Consider the following 27,524-nt stretch of genomic DNA (forward strand, 5'->3'; position numbering starts at 1 on the left):
AATGAAAGCTGCACATCACTTTTTAAAATTGTAATAAGTAATAGTTGTATAGGTTGTTACTCACCATGGTTTACTCAAGTTGTTTCTCAGATGTTCAATTTTGAACAACATATTTGGCCATTAGATAAAGTTTAGAAGGGATAACATTAAAGAGTTATGTCTGAGTTAATATTTGCAAATTATAGGATAACTTTGTCTAGTGAGAATAAAATAAAATAAAAACATTTCCGAAGGTTTAGGCAAAGGAAAAAAAATGCATTCATGTTTGAATTGTAAAAAGTATGACCTAAATTAACATGTTAAAAAAGTTTTAAATGTCTGTTAAGTAACTAAGCTGGCCTAAAGAGGAGAGGACAAGGTGTGAATCTGTTTATTTTAATAGATGAACATTCATCATCTGATTATGTAATCCTGGAAGAATCCGTAGAGCAAGTAATAACACGGCAAAATATTCTGCAGGAAGAGACACACCAAAGGAATAGTTTCTTTCTCTGGTCAGGCTTTGATGACACCATAATTAAGTGTAAAGATTTATGTAGGCTATGTACATGAAACAGTCAAGTGAGCCTTGAATAAAAAAAGACTCCCAGAATCATGTTGTGTGGGAGAGAATGAACATTTTAGGTTTTAAAAGAAGACCTTTATCATGACCATCTGTTTCGACGCTTTTTCTACTGGATGCTTTGCTGGAATCATGTCCGGTTTTATAATTACATACAGAAGGGTTAAAGTAGTTTAAAATGTGCTAAATATAAATGTAATCAATTTTGGGGCTTTATTATATTAATCATTTATTTTCTTTAATTTATTTTTTGCGCCAACAACATTTAAACTAATGCAGTCAATACCAAACTTTAGTGGGTATTCCAGCCATGTTAGTCAGATGCTTGGAGCTTATTCTAGTCATTTATCTGTTTCCAATTACAGCTTTACAAAGTCAGTACGATAAAACCAATATGTAATATTTACAGTCTATGGATAAAACCCGACGATTATTACTACACATAAACATCACACGTTTAGACGCGGAACCTTTTAAATAACCAGGCTTTTGTTTCAAGTCGGCATGTAAACAGTGGAGCACATTCAGAGCAGCTATGTCTGTGTAGCAGGTCGTTAAAAAAAATTCAGTCTTCTTTTAATACAAATGTTCGTCGACTGTGGTCAAAGTCAGAAAAACAGCAGTCATGAAACTGCACCAGACTCTCCGGAATGTCAGCAAGTTCAGATCCGTTTTCGACTTCGGTGGACGGGAAGTGGCTCACTGGTTCCCCGGACACATGGCTAAAGGTGACAGCTTTTCTCTCACAGTCACACTTAATTGTAACGTGAGGTACAATAATAAACATGCATTTGGAATATAAACTTGTGTTTTCCCCTACTGTAACAAGAGGTTGTAACGTTTAGTGGTTGCCATGGTTACATGATGTGACCTTTTGCAGGACTGAGGCAGATGAGAGCCAGCCTGAAGAGTGTGGACTGCATCATAGAGGTCCACGATGCAAGAATATCCTTTTTTTTTAATAACAATAAACAATCAATACAGTCCATTCATTTAATAAATAATGTTTAAAATCTTAATTATTTAATCATATCATCATTGAAACAGTATAATCTTCTGCTAGTGCAACTGGGTGCCTGCTGTTATCATAAAAACACTTTTCCATACATTTCCTTTGACGTTAATTACAACAATAGAAATAGATCATCACAGCATTGAATAATCAAATGCAAGACTTGAACATCACTGAATAATCACTTTTTAATATAAATCGATAAAAGCTGTCAGCAGAGAAACCCTTCATTTTGTGTTAAATTAACAAAGAGCTCATGTTTATGTAACAGGCAGTCATTGAAGAAAACGTTTCAATCTAAAGTAGTTTAAAAAGTAGTCATCATTATATTTTCTCCTCTTTAATTAAAATCTTTGCAGCAGAACTTTCTACACAGAGGACATCAGTGGTCTGATGTTAGAGATTTACTGGACGTACTAAAATCAAACCTGGCCTAGTGGTCGAATATATTAATCTAAGTTTCATATACTATGTTTCCTACCACATAGGGCTGGGAAATATATCGAGTTTTTAAGATATATCGATATATTTTCAAACAAGATATAGGGTAAGACAATATTGTTAATATGGATATAGTTTATGTTGCATTAAAATAACGTTACAGAGGTGTTAGTTCACCTTATTCTCATCTCACTGATGATGTCTGACTGTCTGTCCCTCTTAACTCTGCTCCTCCTCTCTCTCTCTTTTATTGTATTTAAAGAACATTTTTATTTTATGATATTACTTTTTAAATTCACAAACAGGTAGTTTATTTTCCATGTGTTTTTACTGCTAATAAAATACATATCGATATATATCGAGTGTCGCCATTCAGATAATCAATATCAAGATATGAGTTTTGGTCCATATCGCCCGGCCCTACTACCACAGACATTTTTGTAATTGTGATTTAACGAATGGGATCTTGACCAATGCCTTTTCCTTGTCTAGTTTAAGGCTTGATTAGTAGGATATGGAAAGGCAGACAACTTCAGTTTACAGAGTGCTTCAATCTCTTGTTTTAATTTCTTCATTAATAGTTTTTCTGCTTCTGTGGCCAGGTAGAATTGTTATTTCTTAAAAAGTTTAAAGAGGCCCAGCGGGTCATTATTGCCTTCCATGCAGAGGTTTTCTTGAGAGATAAATTGAAAGCAGTTTCTTCTTTAACATGGAGCAACATCCCCCTCTCTGGAAGAAACCCCGAGTTTCAGGAGAGTCTCAGCGTCAGACCACATCTGCTCATTCTCAACAAAATGGACCTCGCTGATCTTTCCAAGAAGCAGGTAAAGAGCCACATGTCACCAATTTTTTTAAAATTATTAAAAGAAACTAATTTCTCAACAATGACTTTTTCAGAGCATCCTAAAGAAGCTGGAAAAACGTGGGGTGAGCAATGTTCTCTTCACCGACTGTTTAAAGCAGAGAGATGAAAACGTCAAAAAGGTAGAGGTCTCATCTTCACTGAAAACTGAACTTTTGAATTTTTGCAGAAGTTTACTCTTCGATGAAAAGCTGAGCGTGATTATGCAATCCATGTGTGTTTATATTTGTATTTTAGTTGGTGCCAATGGTCGTGAAAGTTATCGAGAGCGAAGCACGATTTAACAGAGAAGAGGTATGCTTACACCAGTCAGTTTGATCTTTCTATTTTGTTGCATGATTCGTTTCTGCTTTGACAAAAAGCAACTACAAATGGCAGCTTGATGAAGATTTTGCATTTATCTCTGACGGCAGAACAACCTCAGTCTTATTTTTCTGTCACATATAGCCCAATATTTATACACTATTACCATTAAGTCTTTCATAACGTACATTACAAGATATCAAAATATCAGAAAATGTCCTCTTAAAAGTAATGTCCTCCACAATCTCTGATTCAAAATATCAAATAAAACTTCTACCTAATGTAATTTCACTTACTAATGTAAACACATCTTCAATCGTTTATCTCCACTGTGATATTTACTTTATTTTTCTCACCAGATGTTTATGGTAATTGAATTCATACATTTTTGCTCAAAGCTTGTCATTGTGTTTTTCAGAACACAAATTATTGCATGATGGTGATTGGGGTGCCCAACGTAGGGAAATCATCTCTAATCAACTCGTTAAGAAGGACAAACTTGAAAAAAGGTTTGTGTTGTCAAGTAGTTACCTGTTGTTGAACATTGATCCGGTAAAATATATAACAATGAATTTTATTCTTATGCAACCATCTTAGGTCGTGCATCTCGAGTAGGAGGGGAACCAGGTATCACTAAAGCAGTCTTGACTAGGATTCAGGTAGGTGTGGAGGACATGAGTGTCTCTGTTGAAGTGTATTTATGTGTTCATGGATTCAATGTTGTAGCTGTCTTTGTCCTTAGGTGTGTGAGCGACCCATAATGCACCTGTTGGACACACCTGGGGTCTTACCCCCTAAGATTGAGAGCATTGAAACAGGCATGAAGCTGGCTTTATGTGGTGAGCAGAAACAGGTTATTATTTTTACTCCTAAAAATGATTTACTGTCATTCAGGAAACAGCTTGTAGAAAAGTTTTTGTTCTGTAAAATGTCTTGGACTTTTGTCTTCATAAGAGGTGTTTTGGATATGTTTTTCTTTCTTACTTCAGGAACTATTCTGGACCATTTAGTGGGTGAAGACATCATTGCAGACTACTTACTTTATTCTCTAAACAGGCTTGAGAAGTTCAGGTATGAAGAATGATGAATAAATACACATTCAGATTAAAAGCATGTTCCTCTTACCTCTCATAACTGTTGTTGTTTTAATTATTGTTTGTGTTTTTGTGCAGTTATGTCGAGAAATACGACCTCCAAGAGCCGAGCGATGACATACAGAATGTCCTTAAACGCATCGCTGTGAAACTTGGAAAGACTCAAAGGGTCAAAGCCATCACTGGAGTTGGTAAGAAATAGCTTATTATAAAAATACTCCTGCTACATGCAAAGTTAATGGCTCACTTTGTCTCAGTTAAAGATGAAGATTTAAAGGTTCTGATTTGGAGAAACAACATTTTTAGCTGTCTTTCTTAAAGCTAGATGAGAAGATCTTGACTAGCCTGATGTCTTAAATAAATAAATCTGAATGGGACTTCATCTATGTCAAAAGAAAAACTTGGCCTTTCTAACCTATTTTAAACATAATTTCACAATTAACCACATTCATTTTTAAACCTAAAAAAGCAGATTTAATCCATCAACTGTGAGTAACTTTCATCTTGATATGATTAGATGGCCACCCTGGACACAACAGTACATCTAAACAGGCTGTCCAGTAAACCACTGATAATCTCATTTTAAAAAATCATGTATGTTTGATATAAATTGCATCTGAGACTCTGAGCTGGAAAGAGGAATTAGAAAATATTGATCTTGGGGCTGCTTTGCGTTCAGTCAAAAAGAGGTAATTAAAAGTCTCAAAACCATCCTCACAGTATTTTTTTTTTACATATTTCCTAAAAGAACAAAACTTGTCTTAAAATAATTTGTCCCATAACTTATTATGCACTATATGTACATATTTAATGAGTACTTACATGCTAACCAGACAGGCTTATGTGCACTCTCACTTCACTTTGACAGTTTTCCCCTCATCTCCCTCAGGTAACATTACCGTCACTGTCCCAAACTACACGGCAGCCGCGTACGATTTCATACGAGCCTTCAGGAAAGGAGAGCTGGGACAAGTCATGCTGGACTGATGGAGCCTTTTTTGACAAATATCATCAGAGACTGTTTGTGGGTTTGCCCTCGGCTGGAAGAATTTACATTTCACACACAGGTGTCATTAAGTGGACATAGTCTTTTGGCATCTTCAGGACAAGATAAAGTCTGTTTTCTATATGAATGACTTGAGATCATCCAAAGCTCTGTACACTTTGTAAATAAAAGATTGTACCTCGATTCAGGTTTTTCTCAGCTTTCAGCATGCATGACGCAAACATCTGACATGGTGTAAACAGGATATTTATTAGCATATAGACACTTATAACAAATTCTTTATTATGTACATAGGTGTTTTAGCGTATAACAGAGTGCACTTGATGTGGAACAGTCTGTTGCTCCTGAGTGTCTGCTGCAGGTAAAAATCCCCTCCAGGAAAAAACTGTGGAAACCTTAAAAAACACGAAAAATGTTGAGAGCAGCAGTTTTTGTTTTTTTTGTGTCCTCCCCCAGCCATGAAGGGTTTTGTACAAGGTCTGAGAACACACAAAGGGTTATTTTAAGTGATATGAAAGGGTGTTTATAGTACAAAATATTTGAAATGGTTGTGAGAAATGCAGTTCCATTCTTGTGGCAGAGATTCACCTTTTGGCTGTCATCATTAAAATCATAGAGAATTTGTATTTTTTAAATGATTTGGCAGTTTGGTTTCAGGAGGTTATGCTGGTTTTAACTTGGCACTTTTACTCTGCTTGGTCACCTGAACTTCTATGGTCTACATGACCTCCAGCAAGTCCAAAAAAAAAAATTCTAGCTGTTCTGAGCAGCAATAATGGTCATTTCCTTTTGCATTGTTTTCATACAAAAATAAACGTTTTCTGGGATGCCGTAAAGTTTGGCACTACGATTAAACTGGCAGCCAGAGATTTTATTGAAGTTTACTGTGAACGCTCACATTCACATGGCGGCCATTTTCATCTGATGTCACAACCGGGGAGGGAAGTTAAAATTCTGTTCGCCAATAACCACGTCCTGCTGTGTTCAACGTTAGCAAAACCAAACAGAATGTTATCTCAAAAGGCTTCCGCCTCCGGGTTGACAAGCGTCTAAGAAGAGGATATTATATTCAGTAACTCATCTGCTACTGTTGGACATAAGCTAACTTTAGCGTCATTACCATAGTGTTAGCTTGACAATATGCAAGGGAAGGCCCAAATTACTGGCAATCTAAGTAGAGGTAGCTAGCCAACAGTAAGGTTAGGATTAGCTGTTCTAACTAAGCTATTACCTAATGGTTTATGCTAAATGTGGTATTCCCTTAAAAATATGGTCCAAGTTAACTCAGTATTGTCTCAATTATTGCCCTGCTTTGTCAATATCTATCTGTCATTTTCATCCGGTGAAAGTGGTTAATCAGCATTTTTTCTGTTTGATAGTTTAAGGGACACAATACGCAAGGAAATACACAAGTTCCTAACTAATTATAGAGTTGGGAAGCTAACTTAAAGGTAACTGTTGTTACCTAATTGGTTATAAAATCTTGAAGAGCCTGAGGCCCAATGTCCCTCTCTTTTTAACAACCTATTGTCTTTTTTCACTTTATATTGTGAATCTCATAAGTTACTTATTTTCTGCTAAAGCTTTCCCCCTCTTTTTATGAGCACTCACAACATAATAAGAAAGGAAAAGTCCCCAACCACAAGTTAGCAGTGGAGCTAGTTATCGTTATCGCACAATAAGCTAGCTATAATTGGTTGAATGCCAATGTTAGTTGCTGTGACTTGACTGTCTGTTTCAAGTTTGTTTTACTTGAAGATAAGACCTGATGTCTCTTGGTTTCACCATATTTTGTCTTCCCATTTGCTGATCGATCGAGAAGCAATACAAATATAGTGCTTTGTCGTATTTCCTTCGTTAGAATATTTGCAGCAGTGCAGCATTTAACCATCCTGAGCTGGAGGTCAAAGAAAAAGGCCGCCATGTGAAAGTGGTAAATTGGCATTTTTGACTGATTCAACATTTTCCTCAGTTAGGCTTTAAGGGAGAAAACTAACTCTTGACTTAAAGCCCACGTTTCTAACACAGGGACTGACGTAGGTTTGACAAACGTGCACTCTTTGAGGGGTGAAAGGTCACGTAAAATACCTTGCTGGTAATGTATTTGTCTGTTTGGTGTGGATGATATATGTGCAAAAATATACAGTACAGTGATGTTATTATTGTTTCGTCTTAACACGACATGTTGCGTTGCACCTCTTACTGGTTTTCACAGAACAAATTCCAGCTAGAACCTCACATGGTAGTCAGATCTTCGACCCAATCAGGGATTCTTCCTCAAAAATACAACCTGAAAGTCTACAGTAAACTGTCCAATAAGAGTCCAAACTTTGGGGAAAATGTTGCAATAATGATAGAAACCAGTTGAGCGAGAGAAGATCCATTTTGAGTGGAGCCAGACATTAGTGCATCAAAGTAATTGGTCCTGTTGTAGAAATCCAGCTCCTCCTCTGAGGTATCAGCTTTGCTGCGGCGGTAAGCAGAGGCGTACCATTTATCGGCTGATAAAGCCACGGCTGCTCCTGCTGCTGCTGCTGCTGCGACCCTCACTGGGGACGAGCGCCCTGCCGCCCTGTAGCGGGAGCGTGTCCCACCATAAGCGCCCCCGCCCCTGTAATTCCCCGCTGTGGAGCTGCGGGAGGAGGAACCCCGAGAGGAGCCCCGGGAGCCTCCACGACCGCCCTTGGACAGCACAGGCTCACACAGGAAAGCAGTGAGAAGGAGGCAAGTCCAGCAGGTTGCAACCAGCTGGTTTATTCCTGACATCTGTGCAGGAAGAAGACATTAAAGGAGAATCACGTTTAAGTTTGTGCTCCTTTAATGTGTGAAATAAAGAAATTATACATCTGGCTGTTGCAGAAATGATCGTTTGATTTTGTGTGGGTGAACACTGGAGCTCACTACTCACTGATCAATACTCTATAAAATCCTCTTAAGCCATTGTGACATAATGTCCTCTCACCAAAAAGAAGAACTCAGGTTATTCTCCTGAACAACATAAAAAACATCATCTTCATAACATCTGTGAGGCAGACTGTCGCTCTCTATCAAAGTAGGTCAGTTTAGAATATATATATGCACATAAGAGAAAAACGCTTTTAGCCTTAATATGAAGGAGATGCAATTTTGCCCTTAGAGTCTTGTGAAGAAAAGGCTAAATATCTGTTCCAGCCTATGTTCAGATGTGATAGGCCATCATTTGATTATAGAGATCTTGCAGGCAGGTCGGCCATTCAGTAGAAATGCACGAAATATTAACATAATTTTATTTATGATTTATGATTTTTACAAATTCCTCTACAACGCAAACGCATGCATGTTGATGATAAAGATCTTAATATCTTAGAATACATTTTTTATTTTATAAATTAGCTTTTATCCTACTGTGATGAATCCTGAAGGAACCACTTGCCATTTTAAAATAAATACTGTATGCATAAACACTCACGATCGTGTTCATCAGCATATCTGATGGTTGATGCTTACCTTATAACCGTGTGGGTTTATCCTTGTCTAATGTCTTTTCAGGAGGAGAGATGATAAAAGGGAATAATCACAGACGATGTAGGCTCGTTCACAGAGATGTCCACGAGAACGCGCAGCGCGCTCATGAACAGTCTCTCTTATGAGCCGCTGTCAGTCCAAATCTTATTAAAAATCTATTTATATATTATTGGAGATGCACTGATTTATTTGTCCACCTCCTTCACACGTTTTGTGATCAGGTTATTATGATGATACAATCTTTATCATGACTGGTTTCTGATTTGCTGATAAATATTACAATGTAGGTTTAATGCTTTATGCAAAAAACTAAATCTGCATTTAAAAGGACATTTGTTTAGTAATTTAATTAATAATCGAACATGTGTATTTTTGTTGTTGCATTTGATTAAATATGTGTAATGGTTCAAAAAATCTAAAAATAGACATTGTACTGAAGATGTTATCCTGTTCATTGTGAAGATAATCCTAATAATATAGCCTAAATTCATTAGGTTAATTTTATGTTGTGTTTTGCCTTATTTCTCTGTTTGATCTGGTGGTTGTTAATTTAAATACATATTAATATTAATATTTTTATTTTGTGTTCAGTTCTCAGTGAACGTCCTCCAAAAAAATCATGAAAAAATGTATGTTAGATAAATATTTAAATTCGAAGCAGATAATGTATTTAAGTAGACCTAATCTTTAAATAATAAACAGTCGAGTACACAATGAAAGCGTGTGAATGAAAAAGTGTGCTCTTTGAAAGCAGGTGTTAGTAAAAAAATAATAATAATAACTGAAGCATCAGAATGAAAAGAAACAAAAACTAGACGAATCTAATTACACGCGCATGTGCACTCCGCATCCACCAGGGGGCGCTAATGCAAGTCCCCCAAACATTTCTCCTCATGGAAAACACCAACGAAGAAGACTGAACAGGAAAGAGCTGCCTGCCTGCGATCTTGGAGCAAGTTCACTGACAGCAGTCCCCTCTTCTTCTTCTTCTTCTCTTTCTGTCGTCATGGCTTTCCTCTGCAGAAACGCAGCTTTGCTCCTGAAGAACTCCAGAGCAGCGCCGGCCGTCCTGCCTGCTGCTCGTCTCTACAGCTCAGGTGTGTTTTTAACAAACAGCTCAGGTGTGTTTTTAACAAACAGCTCAGGTGTGTTTTTAACAAACAGCTCAGGTTCAGTTTCTGCACCAGCTCACAGCTCTGCTACAATGTCAAGAAACCTGCGTCACAGAAAGTGCGACGCAGGTGAAGCAGGTAGACTGTTATTTTATGACATTACGTCATACATGAGCTTTGTTCACCTCAAAACGTTCAAAAGCTTTTGATTGATTGATTGATTGATTGATTGATTGATTGATTGATTGATTGATTGATTGATTACATTTATTTCAGACATATCAAATAAAATCAAACATGTGAAAAATACAAAACAAAATGAAAAGCACGAAAATACAAAAAACAAAAAAACAATGTTCAAATTATTTCACAAAAAAAGAAAAAGAAAATTACATATATTCAATTGATTTGCCTGAAAAGGAGGAGGAGGAAGAAGTATAAGACTTATTTAATCCTACCCCTCTTCCACAGCTAATTAATATTTATTAAATTAAATAAACTGTTCCTTATAATCTCTCTATAAATACAATTTGTTTACTGTTGTGCTGAAATTAGATGCAAGATAATTTTTTTGACAAGTTGTTGACATGAGGATCAGCTGTGGTCAAATTAAGTACACACACACACACACACACACACACAAGTGTTCTTTCTTGAAGCCTGTAAGTCATCACAACACTAAAATGAAAACATTACAGCTGCGCCTCTTTAAAAAGATTCTTATTTTAAAATGATCACGTTAACTTCGTTGTTTCGTTGACAGTAAGAAGTGTGATTGAAAATGTGTTTATGTAGTTCTTGAGACATTGCTCAATCCCATGCTGTCTTTTATCTTTTATCAGCTGACCTAATGTCTATAAATCCACTCCTCAAGGTGTCACTTAAGTTAAAGTCAAGTTTTCCTGAGACAGATGTACATAGAAACTGTTCAAAGTATTTGTCCTAGCTTGGAGTAATATTTTTTTTGAGGTTGGTTAGATTTTTACTTAGAACTTGAAACACCAAAAAACCTGATTTTCTGAGAGTAAAGAGGGAGTCTCGGTTCTCGGCTTTGCTCGGGTATCAGAGGCCTTGAACGTCTCTGTCAGGCCTTGACACACAGGCTGTTAAAGTTGACCTTTCACCTTTTCTGAAATGATTAACCTTCACTTCATTTTGTTGTGTGATATGAGGATAAGACGGCTCAACAGAGATCACTATGACGACCCATCACCTGGTTTTTAAGACTAAACTGTATTATAAAAGTTTGGTCAGTATGATATTTAAACAAGTTTTTTATCACATTTTATGGGATTGAAGAGATCTGTTAAGTCTAAACCAGGACTGCACGTGATGTTTATTTAACTATTAAGATGTTAGCGGGTTATTTTTATGATAAACCATTTAGTTATTGACATGATGAATCTGTTATCATATTCATTGATTTATTTTCTTTTGAATGGATTAATTGCTTATCGTTGCAGTTTTAGTCTTAAACGCTCCTGCAGAAACCCTCAACACTCAGAGCCATCTCTTTGGGTTTTCTCTCCGTGCAGGAGGTCAGTACGAGTATATTTTGGTGGAAAAGCGAGGTGAGAAGAGTAACGTGGGTTTCATCCAACTGAACCGGCCGAAGGCTCTTAACGCCCTGTGTGACGATCTGATGAAGGAGGTGGGTCAGGCCCTGGACGCCTTCGAAGCTGACGGGGACGTCGGAGCGATCGTCATCACAGGAAGTGACAGAGCGTTTGCAGGTAGCTTGATGGAGCAGTTTTTCTTTCAGTGAGGAGCAGAGGGTATGGAGTGATGTGACACGTGAGCTTTTGTGTTCCCCAGCGGGCGCGGACATTAAGGAGATGCAGAATCGAACCTTCCAGGAGTGTTACGGCGGAAACTTCCTGGCTCACTGGAACAGAGTGTCCACAGTGAAGAAGCCTGTGATTGCAGCTGTCAATGGATTCGCTGTGAGTGTCCTTTTTCTTCATTTTGTATTACTGATACTTAATAATAATAATAATAATAATAATAATAAATTAGATTTATATAGCGCTTTTCTAAATACTCAAAGACGCTTTGACAGGAAACAACAAAAAACAAAGAGAACAATACAACATAGAAGTAGTGGAATAGGATGAGAGTCAGTGGTTGTAGGCGGTGATGAAAATGTGAGTTTTTAGGGATTTCTTGTAGGAAGTGAGTGCGGGGGAGTCTCTGATGTTTTTAGGGAGAGAGTTCCAGAGGGTGGGAGCTGCAATGGAGAAGGCCCTGTCCCCCCCAGGATTATTTATTTTATAATGGAGGGGGGAGGTACTGTATGTAGTTTGATTTACACAAAATAAGGATAAAAATATACAAACACAACATTAAAACTCATGGAAATGAGGAAGAACAAAACAAGAAAATAAGCCAGAAGAAAACAGCAAATCTCAAACTGAAAGTGTTTGAGGTAATGTGTAGGATTTGAACGCAAAACAGAAAGTTAACAGAGATGATAAACTACTCCCCTCTTCTTCTGACTAAGGCAAGGACTTAAACCTAGTCAGCTGAGTGAGTTTATTCAAGTCTGCAACCCGTGTTTTTACTCAAGATTTTAGACTTAATTTCTGCATAGATTCCAAATATGAATTAAAGACCTTCCCTTTATATTCAGGACTGAACTTAGATGTGTCTTAACTCCTGAGTTGGTTTTAGCTGAGAGCAGTCTTAATGACGGATTATAAGTCGATGCACCAACAGAACATCAACCGAGGCAAAACTACATCCAGTCTTAGCGATGCCCATTCATGCACATATGAACTAAAGCTCTTCCCTTTACTTGAAGTCATTAACTCACGCTCATGTAATAACAATCTGTGTCGGGTATTTTGTAAACAAACGGTAACAAGAGGCCAAGGACAAAGCTCCACACAGGGATGTTCAAACACCTTTAGACCAATAATATAGCTTTAACTCTAAACATACAAATATTTGATTAGTTGGGGATGCACAAAGTGTATGCTGCATGAGTCAGTGATTTGTGGGATTATAGGAGGGCTTAAGTGAAAAGGATATTTTCTGTGTCTTTCTGCTGTATAGCTGGGCGGAGGCTGTGAGCTGGCGATGATGTGTGACATCATCTATGCTGGAGAGAAGGCGCAATTTGGACAACCAGAGATCCTGCTGGGGACCATTCCTGGTAAAAAGCTCTTTTCTTTTCAGTTCAGACTTCCTGTTGCACATTTGATCAGACTGTTGATGACGTCCGTCTCTGTGCAGGCTCTGGAGGCACCCAGAGGCTGACGCGTGCTGTCGGAAAGTCTCTGGCTATGGAGCTGGTTCTCACAGGAGACAAGATAAACGCACAGGACGCCAAACAGTCAGGTAACAGCGGAGTTTGAAAAGTGTTGGTACTTAAGTACAGTTTTAAATATTTGTACTCAACTTGAGCTTTTTTATTCTGACTTCATCTCTTCTTCTAAATGTCTGATCATATAGTAAGGTCAGTTTATGATTTAATTCAGTAGATATCTTACATATTGCTCCTTTAATGTTTATGTGTGAACCTGAAAGAAGGTATTTAGGTTTTTCCATCAGATTGAATCTCTGACTCTCTGGAAGTCACTCGATCAGAGCCCAACCGATCAATCGGCAAGACGATTATATCGGCTGATATTAACATATCCAGTGATTGTATTGGCAGGTTTGATTGCAGATATGTGCTGATATTAGTAGATTTATATACCAGTCACATAGCATTTCATTTCACTGGCAGTTCTCTGTCACCAGTGGAGGTTGCTGCATGGATTACAAAAAGCATTATCACTCTCCAGTGTCGAGCGGTGATGAATGTACATGCGCAGTAACTTTCCAGTTCAATGACCATCTTTTCTTAATTAAATATATATTCCCACAAATGTTCGATATCTGCACTTGAGGGAGTAACACAACATCTGTGTGTATCTATCTCAACAAGAAAGATATCGGCTGATTAATCATTATCTGATTATTTTTCTCCCCATTATTGATATCGGTATTGGCCTGAAAAGTCTCATATCAGTCAGGCCCTAAACTGGATTAGTAATTTGGGAGCCACTTGACAACTTGACACTTGATAACCCAAATAAAATCTTTAAAAAATGATATATAACTCATAATATATCTAGAACAGGGGACACTCTGTACTCAACTCTATTTATTTTCATAAAAAAGTGGACGTGTGTCTCTTAAATTCATACTTTTTTTTAATATATAGTTGACTCAGAATATTTTGTTTCCCAGGTTTGGTGAGTAAAATTTATCCTGTGGACCAGTTGGTGCCTGAAGCTGTGAAATGTGGTGAGAAAATAGCTGCAAACTCAAAGCTGGTGTCTGCTATGGCTAAAGAGGCTGTAAATGCAGGTAGGTGTTCTGATTACTAAAACTTTTAAATCTACTATATCAATAAGTTTCATGTGTTTCTAACTTGTTCCTTTGTGTGATCACAGCTTTTGAACTGACCTTGGCTGAGGGTAACCGTTTGGAAAAGCGTTTATTCCACGCCACCTTTGCCACGGTGAGAATTAGAGTCCATAGTAGAGTGAGTGAGGGGGGGTTCGACTCTGATCTCCACAGTCCAGGTCATGACGTGTCTGTCTTTTTATTCCTGCAGGATGATCGTAAAGAAGGCATGACAGCATTTGTGGAGAAGAGAAAAGCCAGTTTCCAGGACAATTAGAAAGGAGCTGATCAAGCGCTCTACAAGAACACAAAGATGATATCAGTGGGTCATGTCCTTAACCGCAATACGTCGAATTATGCAAGAAATCCTGACTGTAGTGGAACATACAATATGTTTGAATTAGGATTCGGCACTGAGTTGAGTGCCTTGTCACCGTGACGCCCCTGCCTGCAGAGGGTTTGTGTTAAAATGAAATGCAGTGTATGTGCAGGAGTGGATTCATGTGTGAAAACCTTTGATCGCTTTGTGTGAAATCAGAGGAATCAGTAATGATGATTTGTGCGGACTTTGCCTTCTCATTTTCATTTTCTTAACAGGTCGGCACTTTAGTAGGCAAACATTTTGTGTGAACATTTTACAAATAAAGCTCCAGAGTGGTTTTCAGTTGTGCAGCTGAAACATGAACTAAAATAAGAAGTCTTGTCTGATGTGTTTGTTAAGATACTGCTTAATCAATCAACAATATTAATTAAAATAACTAAAGGGACCTCAAAACATTAAACTTTAGACCAGGTCAGGACAGTCATCTGCAATACAGGGAGATATACTGGCATCAACAAAAGTAACAACGGAGGATGAAGAATTCTGAAAGCAAAACCAACATTGATAGTTATTGAAATATATAAAAAGCTTTGATTTAGATATTACAGATAATTTCAGCTTCAGGAGTCGGGTAGCTCCACTTGTATGGCACTTTTCAACTCTTCTGAGTACTCATCACATTCCCACATTAACACACTAAACGCAGAGGATGCTATGTAGTCAGTTATCCCATTTATAAAAACATTTACACACTGCTGACGTATAGAGGCTGGAGCAATTTGAGGTTCAGTGTCTTGCCCGAGGACACTTCGCCATGTGCCTGCAGGAGCTGGGTAACAAAATCTCAACCTTTTTCTTAATAGACGACCGACTCCACCACTGATTCACAGCCGAATTGAATAAATGTATACAGATGAAGAGAGAGAAGGAGAAAAGGTGTTTGAGTCTTCCTTTATCACACATTTTAGTTCCTCATGATGTGCCTATTTTTAAGTCTGTTTTCAGATGGTTATTCTTTATTTTAACAATTAAAATTAATTTAAATGCTCCAAAATCTAAAACTGATCAAATTAACACAAGTGATGGCTCAGTTCACCTTACACTCAAACCAGTGTATACTTACCACCACTAGATGGCGCCCTCGTGTTGTTAGACAAACATCGGTGCAGAAAGTAAAGACATGTAGACCATAAATTAAATAGATCTGCTGCGTTGACAAGCACCGAGATGAACTCAGTTCATGACAACTAATTGGTCGAGTCTTTAAAATATTGTTAGAAATAAATCAGAAAAACACACATTTGTAGTTTCAGTGTTTGTTAATTAAAGCAAAAACTCCTCTTTAAGTGTAACAAAGGAAATCTGACTTCTCATGTTTACTTTGATTTAGGAAAACAAATAAAAATCTCAGTTATTCGTAGAGCTTGATTTAAAAAATAATAATCAAATGGTTAGATTGTGATATTGAAATGGTTTTATTTCAGCACGATTTAAGTTTATCTGAAAGCACTTAGATAAACTTTAGTCTTAGACTTCAGTCAGTAAACCGGCTTGATGATCTTTAGTCTGTTGAACTTTCCTCATATTGGCTGAAAACCATAATTTTAACTTCAAAGAAAACACCAGAACAAATTTGGTTAGTGTGCCCTTTCATGTGCCGCTCCAATCATGGCGAGGCACCTTTTTCTCTCTCTGATCTTCACACGGCGGCGCCCCATATCTCCACAAGGCCATGGCCTAATTGATTTTTATTTTCATTCAATATTCCCCCCGGAGCTAGCTTTTCTTGTCAGCCCCCTGGAACAAAACTTTAAAAAAAAAGGAGGAGAGAAGAAAACTCGTCTCCTCTCTCGGCGGGGAAGCACAAAAGTCTGCGGAGAGGCAGCGAAAAGAAGCTCCTTCTCTGAGGCTACCGAAAGGTCAAAATAATAAATGTAGACTCAATTGAGCCTCTCTGCACGCACAAAGGGGGCAAAACGTTACATTCTGGCAGCGCGGACCCTCATAGCGTGATAAACTCATTTAAAAAAGCTGAAATAAAGACAGAGCAGCATGGGTCCAGAGAGGGAGAAAGGGGGCTTTCAATCCGACAGACAGGCCTGGCTCCTGCGAGGGCCTTTTCTCCTGCCTAGCAGCCCCCCCCCCCCCCCCCATCCCTCTCCAAAAACCCCTCAAATATTCTTAAACTACCCTGCCTCTGTGCCACTCAGTCAGGACTTTTCTGCATCCAATTAGGCTAATTTTTATCTCCTCATGGATCTGTTTAACTTAAAAAGTAATGTATGGAAAAAGAAAGCAATCCTTTTTTTAATTTGAAACTTCACTCCAGTAAAAAAAAAAAAGAAGTTCCCTATAAACTATTTTTGAAGTGATATATGGGGTGGATTATTTCATGCATAATTTGTAGAAAACCAGTGAGTATAAGAAAATGTACTTATCAATGTTAAGGATATTATAGTCTACATATAGCCTATAGCCTATGTTTAAATCTCTAAGGGTTAAAACGTGGAATAAAGTAAAAACATCTTTCTCATGTGTGTTATTAAATGCAGCTGTAACAGGATTGTAAATGTACTATACAGTCCCTAAAGCCTGCAGCTGTAAACTGTGACTTGACTTCTATAAAAGCCTTTTTATATGCAGATCTGCTGCCTTTTTTAAATTTCTTTTTTTCTTTTTCTTTTTTTACACAACCAGGATCTGCGGTCTTGGAAAGGATTCCTCAGCATTTTTCAGCCATCCAGCTGAGAGTTTCACTGGAGTGGTTTTCATCTTACAAATATTTTCATTATCTCACATTCTTGGCACCAGAGACTGTGCCAGAATAACACATTCAGCGGTGTCTGCTTTGAATTATGCCCACCCAAGGGTGTCAGGAACAACACAGGCCGAGGCATAAGCCACTATGCAAGTTTGCTGGACTAATGACACCAAAGTCCATTTTTACAGGATACTTCAAAGTCATTTGATGACTTTTACAAAAGCGTCTGAAAAAGATAAATAATCACAAAAACATGCACTTATTTATTTACATTAATTAAAGCATAAAAACATCAGTGCACAATTCTCCCCCACCCCTCCCACATATTTACATGTCATGTTTCAAATTCCAATAACACATGGGATGTCCTACCTTCTCTCCCTGATATGAGGTTTGATTTGGCTGCCTTAGGAGCCACTTGAAAGACAAGATAAGGACATCTTCTGTCTTCACCTGATCTATATGGGCTTCAACTTTTTCTATTCTTTTTTTCATTCATGCATTTCTAGATATTTAAAATGGCAACAAGAGAAATGTAAAGTTTGCTTATTTTGTTTAAAAAAAAAAAAATCCAGGAGGAGTCAATAGGCTTAATAATTATAATCAAATGTTAACTGTTGAAACATCCTGCCAGCCAATCAGAGTGCGGTTTCTAATCATGTGACGTCCTCGAAGACTTCCAAGTTTCAGACAAGATAGTTAACCTAAAAAAAAAAAAAAAAAAAACTCCTTCCCCACTGAGCGAAACTTCAAAATAAGAAAAAGTGTTGAAGGACAAACAGGAGATTTCCGCACATAAATATGCTTATTCTCAAAAAGTCTTGTCGTTTTGTTACTAATCAGATTTGATCGTCGTGCACATTAAGCAGACCGTAACGAAAGCGGAAGTAGGTTGGAGAGAATGCTCTCGCTTGGTTTGAATACTTTCCTGTACTCTCTTCGGTGTGTCCGCCGCAATGGTCGTCCTGAAAGGAATCCCCTTTATTCTGTCACCTGAACTGCTGTATACTCTCGCTAAAATGGGTCATGGGGATGAACTGGGTATGAAGTTTAATCACACACTTTAAGTTATCCTGTTGTTATTGTTGCCAGTTCTAATATTCAATGTTTGCACAGAGAGTCACTGCAGGGTAAAGACTACTTCAGGTTCATATTCACACCTGTGTGACAGACAGACAGTGTAGAACACCTTTTAGGATATATATTTTTGATGACATGACATGTATTTAGATCTATCTATGCAGTTCTTTTGATCTGCCAGGTAGGATACTTTATTTCTCAACTTTTGGAGATATGGATAATATTCATAGAGCTCCTTTATGACAGTTTTTGAGTTTGTATTGTTTATTGTGTTGTATTGGTTACGTCATGTGTTCTGTTGTACTGTGTGAGTATGAATGTTATGGATTTGTATTTATGTAATCTAACTAATGAAACATTGTCATTTAAGATTGGAGACCCCAGGAAGCATAGTTTAATACAGAAGCTAATGGGGGTTTAAAAAAATCAATCCAGATGATCAACCTGTAGTTTCACTGGAAAATGAATGAAATGTAAAATATTCTCATTCATAATGTTTTTGTTTTTTTAAAGTTCTTGCTGATGCAAACTTTCCAGCATCCTCCATTTGTGCTTGTGGTCCAAAGGAGATCAGAGCTGACGGTATGTAAACACATTTTCAGGAAACAACATTTTTAGATTTGTTTTATTGCAGATTGTTGTTCCAACTTAATCTGATTTTTTTCTTGTAGGTTTGGGAATCCCTCAGCTTTTACAGGCCATTTTAAGGTTGTTGCCCCTGGATACCTATGTCCACTCTGCGGTACAAATCATTTAGTTGTCCATACAGTCCTTTCATTTTCATTGGTATCAGTTGTTAACTAGGTTGCTGATGTGTCTCCACAGGCTGCAGTCATGGATCTGGTGGACAGTGACAAAGTGAAGGGTTTTACTGCCCCTATTGTGTGGGACACTTACAATGACCTTATTAGGAATGCTGAGCCTCTGGTAAAAAAAAACAATAACAACGGTTTCAAACAATAAAAACAGATTTCTGTAACTCAAAATAGCTTTATGTTTGACAGTTTGCTTGTGGCTTTTTGTTTACACTCAGACATCTCTTGAAAAGATAGAAAGGTTTGCTTTCTATGAACGAGCCAAGAAAGCGTACGCTGTTGTGGCAACAGGGTATGTACTTTCTTTGCTTTTAATTGTTGATGTGTGTGTGTGTGTGTGTGTGTGTGTGTGTGTGTGTGTGTGTGTGTTTGAAAATTGTTTTCAAATGTATCACTTGAAAAAAAAGATTTCTAGAAATAAGCAAACATCACTAAGTTGTAAAATGGGTGTTTTTTTTCTTTTTTTGCGGTAAATAACCGTGTTTCTCTGCTTGATAATCAGACTGGATTACAATTTAGATTTCAGTTCAAACATGTCATTGAAAACCAGCAATGGAAAACGTAAATATTCCTCCCTTTCTGATGTTCCCTCTGCTCTGTCCTCGCAGGGAAACAGCTCTGTACGGGAACCTGATACTGAAGAAGGGGGTGATTCCTGCAGAGCGGCTGGAGTGATGCACAGACACTGAGACGCTACACATTTAAAGTAATGATGTTGCAATGTTAATTTCAATCATAGCTTTAATTCCTTGTGAAAATCAGTGACAGGCGATTTTTTTTTTTTTTGTTGCACAAAGTTATTTTTTTTTACAATTTTCAGGTGAAGCTCTGAATTTAAAACATTTGTTTTTGTAAGTAATACTGTAAATATTTACGATCATTTAGAATTTACAGGTTACATGAAGCAGAAATTTGTTGTAGGTCTTATTAACATCCTCTGCATTGTACATACATTTAAATAAATAAAACAAATAAAATCTTTAGGAGTGTTTGTTTAAGTATTTTTTATCATGAAGATACATTTGAGTGACAGTTGGATGAGTCAGATGACGCTTGTGATTATTTACCATTTTGTTTTATATGATCTGGTCTATAATAAGAAGTACACCTGGCTGTTTTTGAAGGATTACCGGTGGTAAATATCATCCAGGTCTTCCTCTGGTTCACTGTGCTTCCCCTGAAACGGCAGATCAACCAGAGCTGCAGCTGGAGCGTCATCTTGGTAAGGGACTGGCTGCAGGAAGTCTTTGTGGTACAGGTCGTCCATGTCCTCCTCTGGTTCAGAGTATAACGCAGGCACCTCAGCACCAGCCTTGTATTCAGCCGTGAGGGGGGCCAAATATCCAGCCAGCTCCTCCCTTGCTTTGTAGTAGACTGCATCCCAATCCTGCTCAGGTTCCACAGGGAGCACCTCAAAATCAGGGTGCTGGACGTCCTCTTTATCCTCCTCCACCTGCATGGAATGTGCCGGGATGTCTGCAGGGAGGGCGTCCACGTTTTGGATTTGAACCCTGAGGAGATCGGCCATCGAGGGGTGGTACAGCTCGTCCAAGTCTTCCTCCGCCTTCAGGTGCAGTTTGACTTCTCCACCGCCCGTCATGCTCTTCCAGATCTTCATATTTGGGTCAACGTCAAAGTCAGTCTCATCCATGTTCTCCGGAGGCTCCACTTCCACTCCCCAGGACATTTTTCCATCCTTATCGACGGACCTGAGATAAAAGAAATGTGAGCACTCTCAGACTGCATTTCCTCCAGAGAAAGAGAAAGATTCACTTTTATTTTAGCTGAAGGAAATGACAACTTACATAACGCTGTGCTGGAATGTTTCATCTGTAAATTGATTCTGAGAAGAGAGCAGAAATATTATGTGACTGAAAATACAAGTAAGAGAACATGATAAAACTCTCGAACATCTAAAAGCTTTCAATTTATTTAGTTTCCTTTTTTTTGTTGTGATTAACAATTTTTATTGTTTCTTTTTTTTCAAAACATAACATGATAAAATAGGCATACAGTGCCCACCAAACATACACTTAAAACAAGAAAATCAAAAAACAATCAAAAAACAAAACAAACTGTCTTGCATCTCCTGAGAAGAATCTGCCTGCCTATCATAATGCCAGTTTGGAACCAACTTTTATTGTGTTTATCCCCTCCCAACAGAACTGATCGGTCACCTAGAATAAATAATCTGAGGGTAAATGGAATTTGGGTCTCTGCAATGTCACATATATTATTATATATTCATGTCCAGAATTGTTGAACTTTGTATTTAGTTTCCTTTTTAACTTTTCTTATTCTTCACAGTTCAAACCGTGTAGCATCTAGGTGAAAGCTTACATTCAGGCTAATGCTACTAGAGCCTTATTAAAGAGCCAGGCTGAAACATAAATATCAAACATCCCAATTTTTTATTTATATGTTTCTGTATTCATTCTGTCTGTGAATTGAAAGGCAGGTACACTCGTACTTTTTCAACTGAGGAATTCAAAATGCCTCGTTTTCCCTTTAATACAAAAACAAAAAGTATTCAGTTTGTGGAGAAAAGCAAACAAATAAAGTCATACATACCCAGGGTTTATATGGCTTTGCCGTGACGCAGATAATCAGAGAAACACCGACGATTAAAGAAAACCTGCGAGTGAAAAGACTTAGGATTACTGTCCAGAAAAGATCATTATCCAGGGAAAGAAACAAACAAGTAATTTATACAGGTAGAAAATAAAAACTAGGTAAATCAAATCTATAGTTCTCTCACCTGAACATGGTGTCGGCTTTCAGCTCAGCTTTGTTTTGTATCTGAACGATGGGAAATCTTTAACTCGTGGTGGAAAAAGACCAAAAGACCAAAGTCCTGGCAATAAACAGTCGTATTTTCTCGACCTTTGTATCCACGGAAACAGAAACGTCAGCTGTAATCATCCATGTCTGGTCCTTGTTGTGCTGCAACAACAAAATGTTTTTGATTTAAAAAAGTAATTCACTCCTTTCGTAACAGTGTACATGTATGTGTCTTAATCCAGTGAGCAGGTAAAACTGCATTCTGTTTGTCTGGTCTCATAAGTGTGAGAATGTGCTTTATGCATCATCTGATCATACATCTGACAACTCCGTCTGTGGGGATTAAACCTGATGTAATGACGACCTTTGACCTTAGAGCTGAGTGTGAGATATTTAATCACGACTCAAAGTTTGTCATGCAGTAAAAGTTTAAAAGGGCTTTTCCTATTACCTGTGCGTCCATAACTACAGTGCAATCTAAATTAAGTTTGCCTATTACACAATATGGATCTCAGAGCTATGACGTTGTGGTAAGTGAAAAGTAAGTTGGCTCTTTTTATGTCAAATTGATGAAAACAAAACTAAAACAATTCAACTCGTTTTCAAACCCAGTTATAAATAAGCAGCTTACACCCTGATATGACTTTTATTTTAGAGTACAGTGGATAGAGTAGGATACGAGAGAGAGAGAGAGGAACAACATTCAGGAAAGGAGCCACAGGTCGGATTCGAGCCTGGGCCGCTCACACTTGAGCCTCTGTACATGGTGCAAGCGCACTAACCACTAGGCTACAGGCGCCCCTGCAGCAAACACTTTTCAGGGAAACTCTATATTATATCTTATAATCACAATCACTTCATCAACAGCTGTCAGACTGATGTCATGTATCATTTTATGTATTTATGTAAAGAAGTGACATGTTGTGCATCAAAATGTAAACTATCTTAAGTTGTTTCACACATCAGGTCTTGTGTATGTAAATACGAACTGTGTCACAACAATAACTCAACGTGCCCGGCTTACTGTCACAGGAACTCTGTCAGACGCAGACAGGCTGCTCAGTGCGCACAGCTTCAATCATTTAAAAGTCACTAATTACCTCCACACACACATTCACTCACGAGGACCGATTGGAGGCAGATGATCGGCCTGTGATCTTAGTGCCAGGCACCAGAAGCAACTTCAACGAGTGTCAGCTCTTATTTATGTTCATGAAAACTTCCTGTACCCCCCCCCCCCCCCCCGTAACTCTGTTTGTTCTTCAAAATAAAACAGCTCCTTTGTGTTTAATGTACAAAAATAACTCTCTTTATAGAGAGAGAAAAGAAAACTTTACCTCTGACTCTTTCTTAATGAAGTAAATTTAAACAGATTAAACAGATGTGAAATAACATTTATACAATTAATGCCATATGATTATCGCTCGGTGTCTGGGGTCCCCCTCCATCCCTCCATCAAGCTGCTGTGAATCAGCTCCTCCTCTCCTCTCCTCTCCTCTCCTCCTCTCCTCTTCCTCTCCTCTCCTCTCCTCTCCTCTCCTCCCCTCCTCCTCTCCTCTCCTCTCCTCTCCTCTCCTCACCACTCCTCTCCTCTCCACTCCTCTCCTCTCCTCTCCACTCCTCTCCCCTCCTCACCACTCCTCTCCTCTCCTCTCCTCACCACTCCACTCCTCTCCTCTCCTCTCCTCTCCTCCTTTCTCCACTCCTCTCCTCTCCTCTCCTCACCACTCCTCTCCTCTCCTCCTCTCTCCTCTCCTCTCCTCTCTTCATACAGCAGTGGGAGGGTCAACATATGGGCTAAGCTAACAATGTCTCATAACAACAGGATTCAGCACACGTACACCACACATGGTACAGTAGAACAGGAGCAGACAGCAACACCACACTTCCTGCTCTGTTTAAAGGATGGCTCCACCGCGTCTGCCTGTTATCTGTCCTCTCTATCAGATCCACATGTACGAGTTCAGGGTTACCTCTCTACCAGCCCCACTCCCAGGTCACTGAATGGTTAACTGTCTTCTACTCTAAAAATGCTCTCAAAAAAGAAAAAAAAAAAAGAAAAAGCCAGACATCTGTAAGATAGAAATGTATTCAAACAAGTGACTGTTTATTTCACCTTTAACTTCTGTATTGGGAAGAGATGTTCCAGTACGCTACCTCTTTTTTTCTTCTTAATACTTGTAGCTACAGCTTGAAATGCTGCTTAGAGCGGAAGTGAACTTTCAACTGTGACTCGCTTATTATACCAATCGGCAACTTCTGAATGAAGCCAAAGCGGAAGTGTAAAAAACTGCAGTTCCTTGAGGGTGCTGACTCCAAAAGACTCAAGAGTTCCTTACAAACCCGATATTAAAATGTCTGTTTTGACAGCAGGAATTAACATGTTTACAGCCTGGTACCATTTTGTTTTGGTTTTATTAGTCACCGTCTTTATCGACAACAGAATGAAATATATATTAGAAGAGTAACGCGGGTTTCATCCAACTTTTATATATAAAAGAGCACATGTCACTCCGCTGTTCATCTCCTTACACTGGCTCCCAGTTACCACTTGCATCAAATCTAAAACTCTGCTGCTCGCTTACAAAACAGACACAGAAACATCTCCTCCTTACTTTAACTCTCTCATCAGGTCTACACTCCCTCCCGCCCACTACGCTCTGCCAATGAAAGACGTCTGATCCAACCTTCACAACAGGGTCCTAAGTCTCTGACTAGACTCTTCTCCTCTGTCGCCCCCGGTGGTGGAATGAACTTCCAAACTCCATTCAATCTGCAGAGTCCCTCTGCACCTTTAAGAAAAAGCTAAAGACCCAGCTCATGAATACCTACTAACTTAATGATGATGGTCTCCATATCATTGATGATGATGATGGTAATGACGATGGTTTTTGTTTGATAACGACGACTTATAAGATGGTTTCTATACTGATTAGAGCTCTCAAGAACTGCCCCTCAATGTTGTGCTTTGCCTCTGGTCACTTCCTGTCAGCACCTGTGTGTCCAATCAGACTCAAAGCTGATCGTTTTTGCTCTTACTGACATTGTTCCCTTTTTTCTAGATCCTTGCGTTGTGTTGTTCTTACTCTCTGATGTACGTCGCTTTGGATAAAATCATCTGCTAAGTGAATTGTAGAATTGTAGAATGTTAATTCGGGAGCTTTAGAGGCTCTGGTTAGCTGATGTTGTTACCTGCTCAGTCTTTATGCTATGCTAAGCAAACCAGCTGTTTTCTGCACCAGGTTTTTATTTGTGTACAGGCTTGAGAGTGGGTTCAATCCTCCCATGTTAGTCAAAGCGACAAAGCTAATCAGCATATTCCTAAATATACCAATGTACTCCTTATAGTTAAATTGTAGTTTTGAAGGAAACATTTCAGGTATCAAACATTGCTGCTACACTGACATTGAGGCTGGTGAATTGGAGCCTTTATGTAAAGTGCTCTGTCTGGATCCCAGAAACCACAACCTTGGGAAACATGGGCTCACTGTTCCAGGGCCTTGAAAGTGAGCTTTGACGGATAAAGTGTGCGTATACTTCCACCGATCCAGCCCCCAGTGTGTCCCGAACACATCAGGAAAATCGTCTTTCATGTGACGCTCTGAGGCCGAGCAGCTTCCACCACAGATCAACCACAAGACTCTCCTCCCTGAACGTCTGATGGTCCCACAGGCTTACAGGAAAACAAACTCCTCTGTGGTTTACGCAGCAAATGAGCCACTCTCCATTAGGCTGCATTTTGTCTCCGTCACTCCACTAAGGTGATGAAGTGTTGGAAGGTTTCAAAAGCAGTAGTACTACGACTAAAAAAGATAGAAACTGCTGTTTTTTCAGAGCAACACTGGTAGGTTTAAGTTACCTGTGTGGGTACTTTAAGGTTTCCAAAGAATAAGTGGGTGACAGAAAAAATACATTTATACAGCCAATTGTCATTTGTATACACATTGTTTTTTATCCAACAAATGAGACAAAACTTATTGACTTTATGAGGCGCTGGCAGGTGGAATTCATAGCCTTTGGATGGACTCTGTTTTCCTGTCGTTATGGATGCTGTGGTGGTGGGGCTGAGTACTGGTGCAGGTCAGAGCTGGCAATGAAAGAGCAGAAGGGAGAGACCGGATCTTACTGCTTTAACAGACCAACAATTGGAAGGAGGTGTTGTCAGGAGATTGTGCATAATGACGCATGTCAAGTGTGTCTGCATGATCTAGCTCACAGGCGTCGACTCATTTAAGGAACAAAGAGGATATTTTAATCAATATCAGATATTGTTGTGGCATGGTGGGGCAGTAAAATCAGTATAATATCTTGAAAGAAAAAAATCACGATACTTTGCTGTATTCTTTATTTTTTTTTGCACAGCCCGATAATTAAAGTGGTGGTGTTGTTTTCATTTTTATTCTTATTCTTAAAAAGCAGACCCTCCCCCTCCCTCCCATTTTTTTTTATGTCAACCAGTGTTTTATTTTGCAAGCTTGCACTTTTGTCTCTTTGGTTAAAACAGTCCACATTTTAAGCATACAGTAAAAGCCCTCAATTAATTTGCAGTCATAAAATGCTTCATCAACATAAAAAAACGATCACTGGCATTCATTAAAAAAGTAATAGATATTATATCTTCCTGGGATGATACATGGCCCATTTAAGTTCTGCCTCTAACTTTGGTGTGAAAAAGTTAATGTAGTGTAATTATGATGCCTTGAAGCCAAAGAAGCAAGAGAGACGGTGGAATATTCCCTAATGAGCCTTCTACGCCCCTCTCAGCTTCAAAACTGACTGCAGGTAACGTGTAGAGGGTAATTTCATCTTGATGTGTGGTGAGAACAGATTGTTCCATCAGAGGCTGGCTTGGGCATGCCAAGTGTGGTGAGTAAATATGTTCCCCTCTTCCTGTCACAACGACCATGTCTGCTCGTTCCTGCTACGTGTGGCTGGTTGTGGTCTGGTGAACACGCATTGCTCATGTGAATGACGAGCCTTATATAAAATGTAAGCCCAACAATAAAGAGCAGAACACATGTGGGCTGTCAGCGAGGGAAACGAGTGCTGCAAATAACACACACACACAGCCAAACAATGTTATTGCACAAAAAGCAGAGTGAGCCAAGAATAAATTGCCTGTCTGTAACTATTTAAATGCAGCATTAAGGCGTGATTTATGAGCATAAATCTGCGTAGAAAACATGCTCGAAATGTTGCAGCCTGCAGTAATTTATGAGGAAAACCACCAAAAGGAATATTTGGCTGAATCGCCCGTTTGAAAATGAATGTTTTGGCTTCGTTTTGCTTACTTCTTTTGTGCAGGGTTCTAAGCATTAATTCACATGTTGCAGGGTTTGCAATATCAATAACTTTCAGGATAAGTTGTCATTTACAGCAGATTAATATGTCACTGCAACTGATGACAGCACTGTCTTCAAATTGTGACTTTATACGTGCAGAGTGTCCTGGCTCTACCCCAAAACCAATAACTG

General features: G+C 38.6%; 4 protein-coding genes across 4 annotated transcripts; 3 read left to right on the top strand and 1 right to left on the bottom strand.

The window, feature by feature from the left end:
- The first annotated feature begins 1,059 nt into the window (after positions 1-1,059).
- Positions 1,060-5,463, top strand: mtg1 (mitochondrial ribosome-associated GTPase 1). The gene is made up of 11 exons (XM_029279146.2): positions 1,060-1,290; positions 1,443-1,507; positions 2,735-2,839; positions 2,913-2,999; positions 3,115-3,171; positions 3,599-3,689; positions 3,778-3,839; positions 3,923-4,019; positions 4,170-4,251; positions 4,353-4,465; positions 5,164-5,463. Exons 1-11 carry the CDS (start codon positions 1,188-1,190, stop codon positions 5,259-5,261), a joined length of 960 nt encoding a protein of 319 aa, XP_029134979.1. The 5' UTR covers positions 1,060-1,187; the 3' UTR covers positions 5,262-5,463.
- Positions 5,464-9,700: 4,237 nt separating this feature from the next.
- Positions 9,701-14,988, top strand: echs1 (enoyl CoA hydratase, short chain, 1, mitochondrial). The gene is made up of 8 exons (XM_065959161.1): positions 9,701-9,881; positions 11,432-11,629; positions 11,712-11,839; positions 12,951-13,050; positions 13,131-13,235; positions 14,133-14,252; positions 14,339-14,406; positions 14,503-14,988. Exons 1-8 carry the CDS (start codon positions 9,791-9,793, stop codon positions 14,566-14,568), a joined length of 876 nt encoding a protein of 291 aa, XP_065815233.1. The 5' UTR covers positions 9,701-9,790; the 3' UTR covers positions 14,569-14,988.
- A 3,273-nt stretch (positions 14,989-18,261) lies between these two features.
- Positions 18,262-20,250, top strand: fuom (fucose mutarotase). The gene is made up of 6 exons (XM_029279148.2): positions 18,262-18,415; positions 18,968-19,036; positions 19,126-19,196; positions 19,280-19,381; positions 19,488-19,561; positions 19,878-20,250. Exons 1-6 carry the CDS (start codon positions 18,331-18,333, stop codon positions 19,942-19,944), a joined length of 468 nt encoding a protein of 155 aa, XP_029134981.1. The 5' UTR covers positions 18,262-18,330; the 3' UTR covers positions 19,945-20,250.
- si:ch211-217g15.3 (uncharacterized protein LOC368914 homolog) lies at positions 19,993-22,153 on the bottom strand. Its single transcript, XM_020642921.3, has 4 exons — positions 22,028-22,153; positions 21,841-21,904; positions 21,075-21,112; positions 19,993-20,978 (listed from the first exon to the last, which is right to left on the bottom strand). The coding sequence occupies exons 1-4, from the start codon at positions 22,033-22,035 to the stop codon at positions 20,396-20,398; spliced, it is 693 nt and encodes a 230-aa protein (XP_020498577.1). The 5' UTR covers positions 22,036-22,153; the 3' UTR covers positions 19,993-20,395.
- Between the last annotated feature and the right edge of the window lie 5,371 nt (positions 22,154-27,524).

This window comes from Labrus bergylta, chromosome 10, assembly GCF_963930695.1.
Source record: "Labrus bergylta chromosome 10, fLabBer1.1, whole genome shotgun sequence".
Taxonomy (NCBI): domain Eukaryota; kingdom Metazoa; phylum Chordata; class Actinopteri; order Labriformes; family Labridae; genus Labrus; species Labrus bergylta.

Bases quoted from the DNA above. Each gene is read 5' to 3' on its own strand.
- echs1 (XM_065959161.1), top strand. From the start codon at position 9,791: ATGGCTTTCCTCTGCAGAAACGCAGCTTTGCTCCTGAAGAACTCCAGA. The intron at 11,630-11,711 runs GTAGCTTGATGG...TGTGTTCCCCAG, and splicing joins AAGTGACAGAGCGTTTGCAG to CGGGCGCGGACATTAAGGAG. The intron at 14,253-14,338 runs GTAGGTGTTCTG...GTGTGATCACAG, and splicing joins TAAAGAGGCTGTAAATGCAG to CTTTTGAACTGACCTTGGCT.
- mtg1 (XM_029279146.2), top strand. From the start codon at position 1,188: ATGAAACTGCACCAGACTCTCCGGAATGTCAGCAAGTTCAGATCCGTT. The intron at 3,840-3,922 runs GTAGGTGTGGAG...CTTTGTCCTTAG, and splicing joins CAGTCTTGACTAGGATTCAG to GTGTGTGAGCGACCCATAAT. The intron at 4,466-5,163 runs GTAAGAAATAGC...CATCTCCCTCAG, and splicing joins CAAAGCCATCACTGGAGTTG to GTAACATTACCGTCACTGTC.
- fuom (XM_029279148.2), top strand. From the start codon at position 18,331: ATGGTCGTCCTGAAAGGAATCCCCTTTATTCTGTCACCTGAACTGCTG. The intron at 19,037-19,125 runs GTATGTAAACAC...TTTTTCTTGTAG, and splicing joins AAAGGAGATCAGAGCTGACG to GTTTGGGAATCCCTCAGCTT. The intron at 19,562-19,877 runs GTATGTACTTTC...CTGTCCTCGCAG, and splicing joins TACGCTGTTGTGGCAACAGG to GGAAACAGCTCTGTACGGGA.
- si:ch211-217g15.3 (XM_020642921.3), bottom strand. The intron at 21,113-21,840 runs GTATGTATGACT...CTCTCTTCTCAG, and splicing joins CAAAGCCATATAAACCCTGG to AATCAATTTACAGATGAAAC. The intron at 20,979-21,074 runs GTAAGTTGTCAT...CTTTTATCTCAG, and splicing joins ACATTCCAGCACAGCGTTAT to GTCCGTCGATAAGGATGGAA.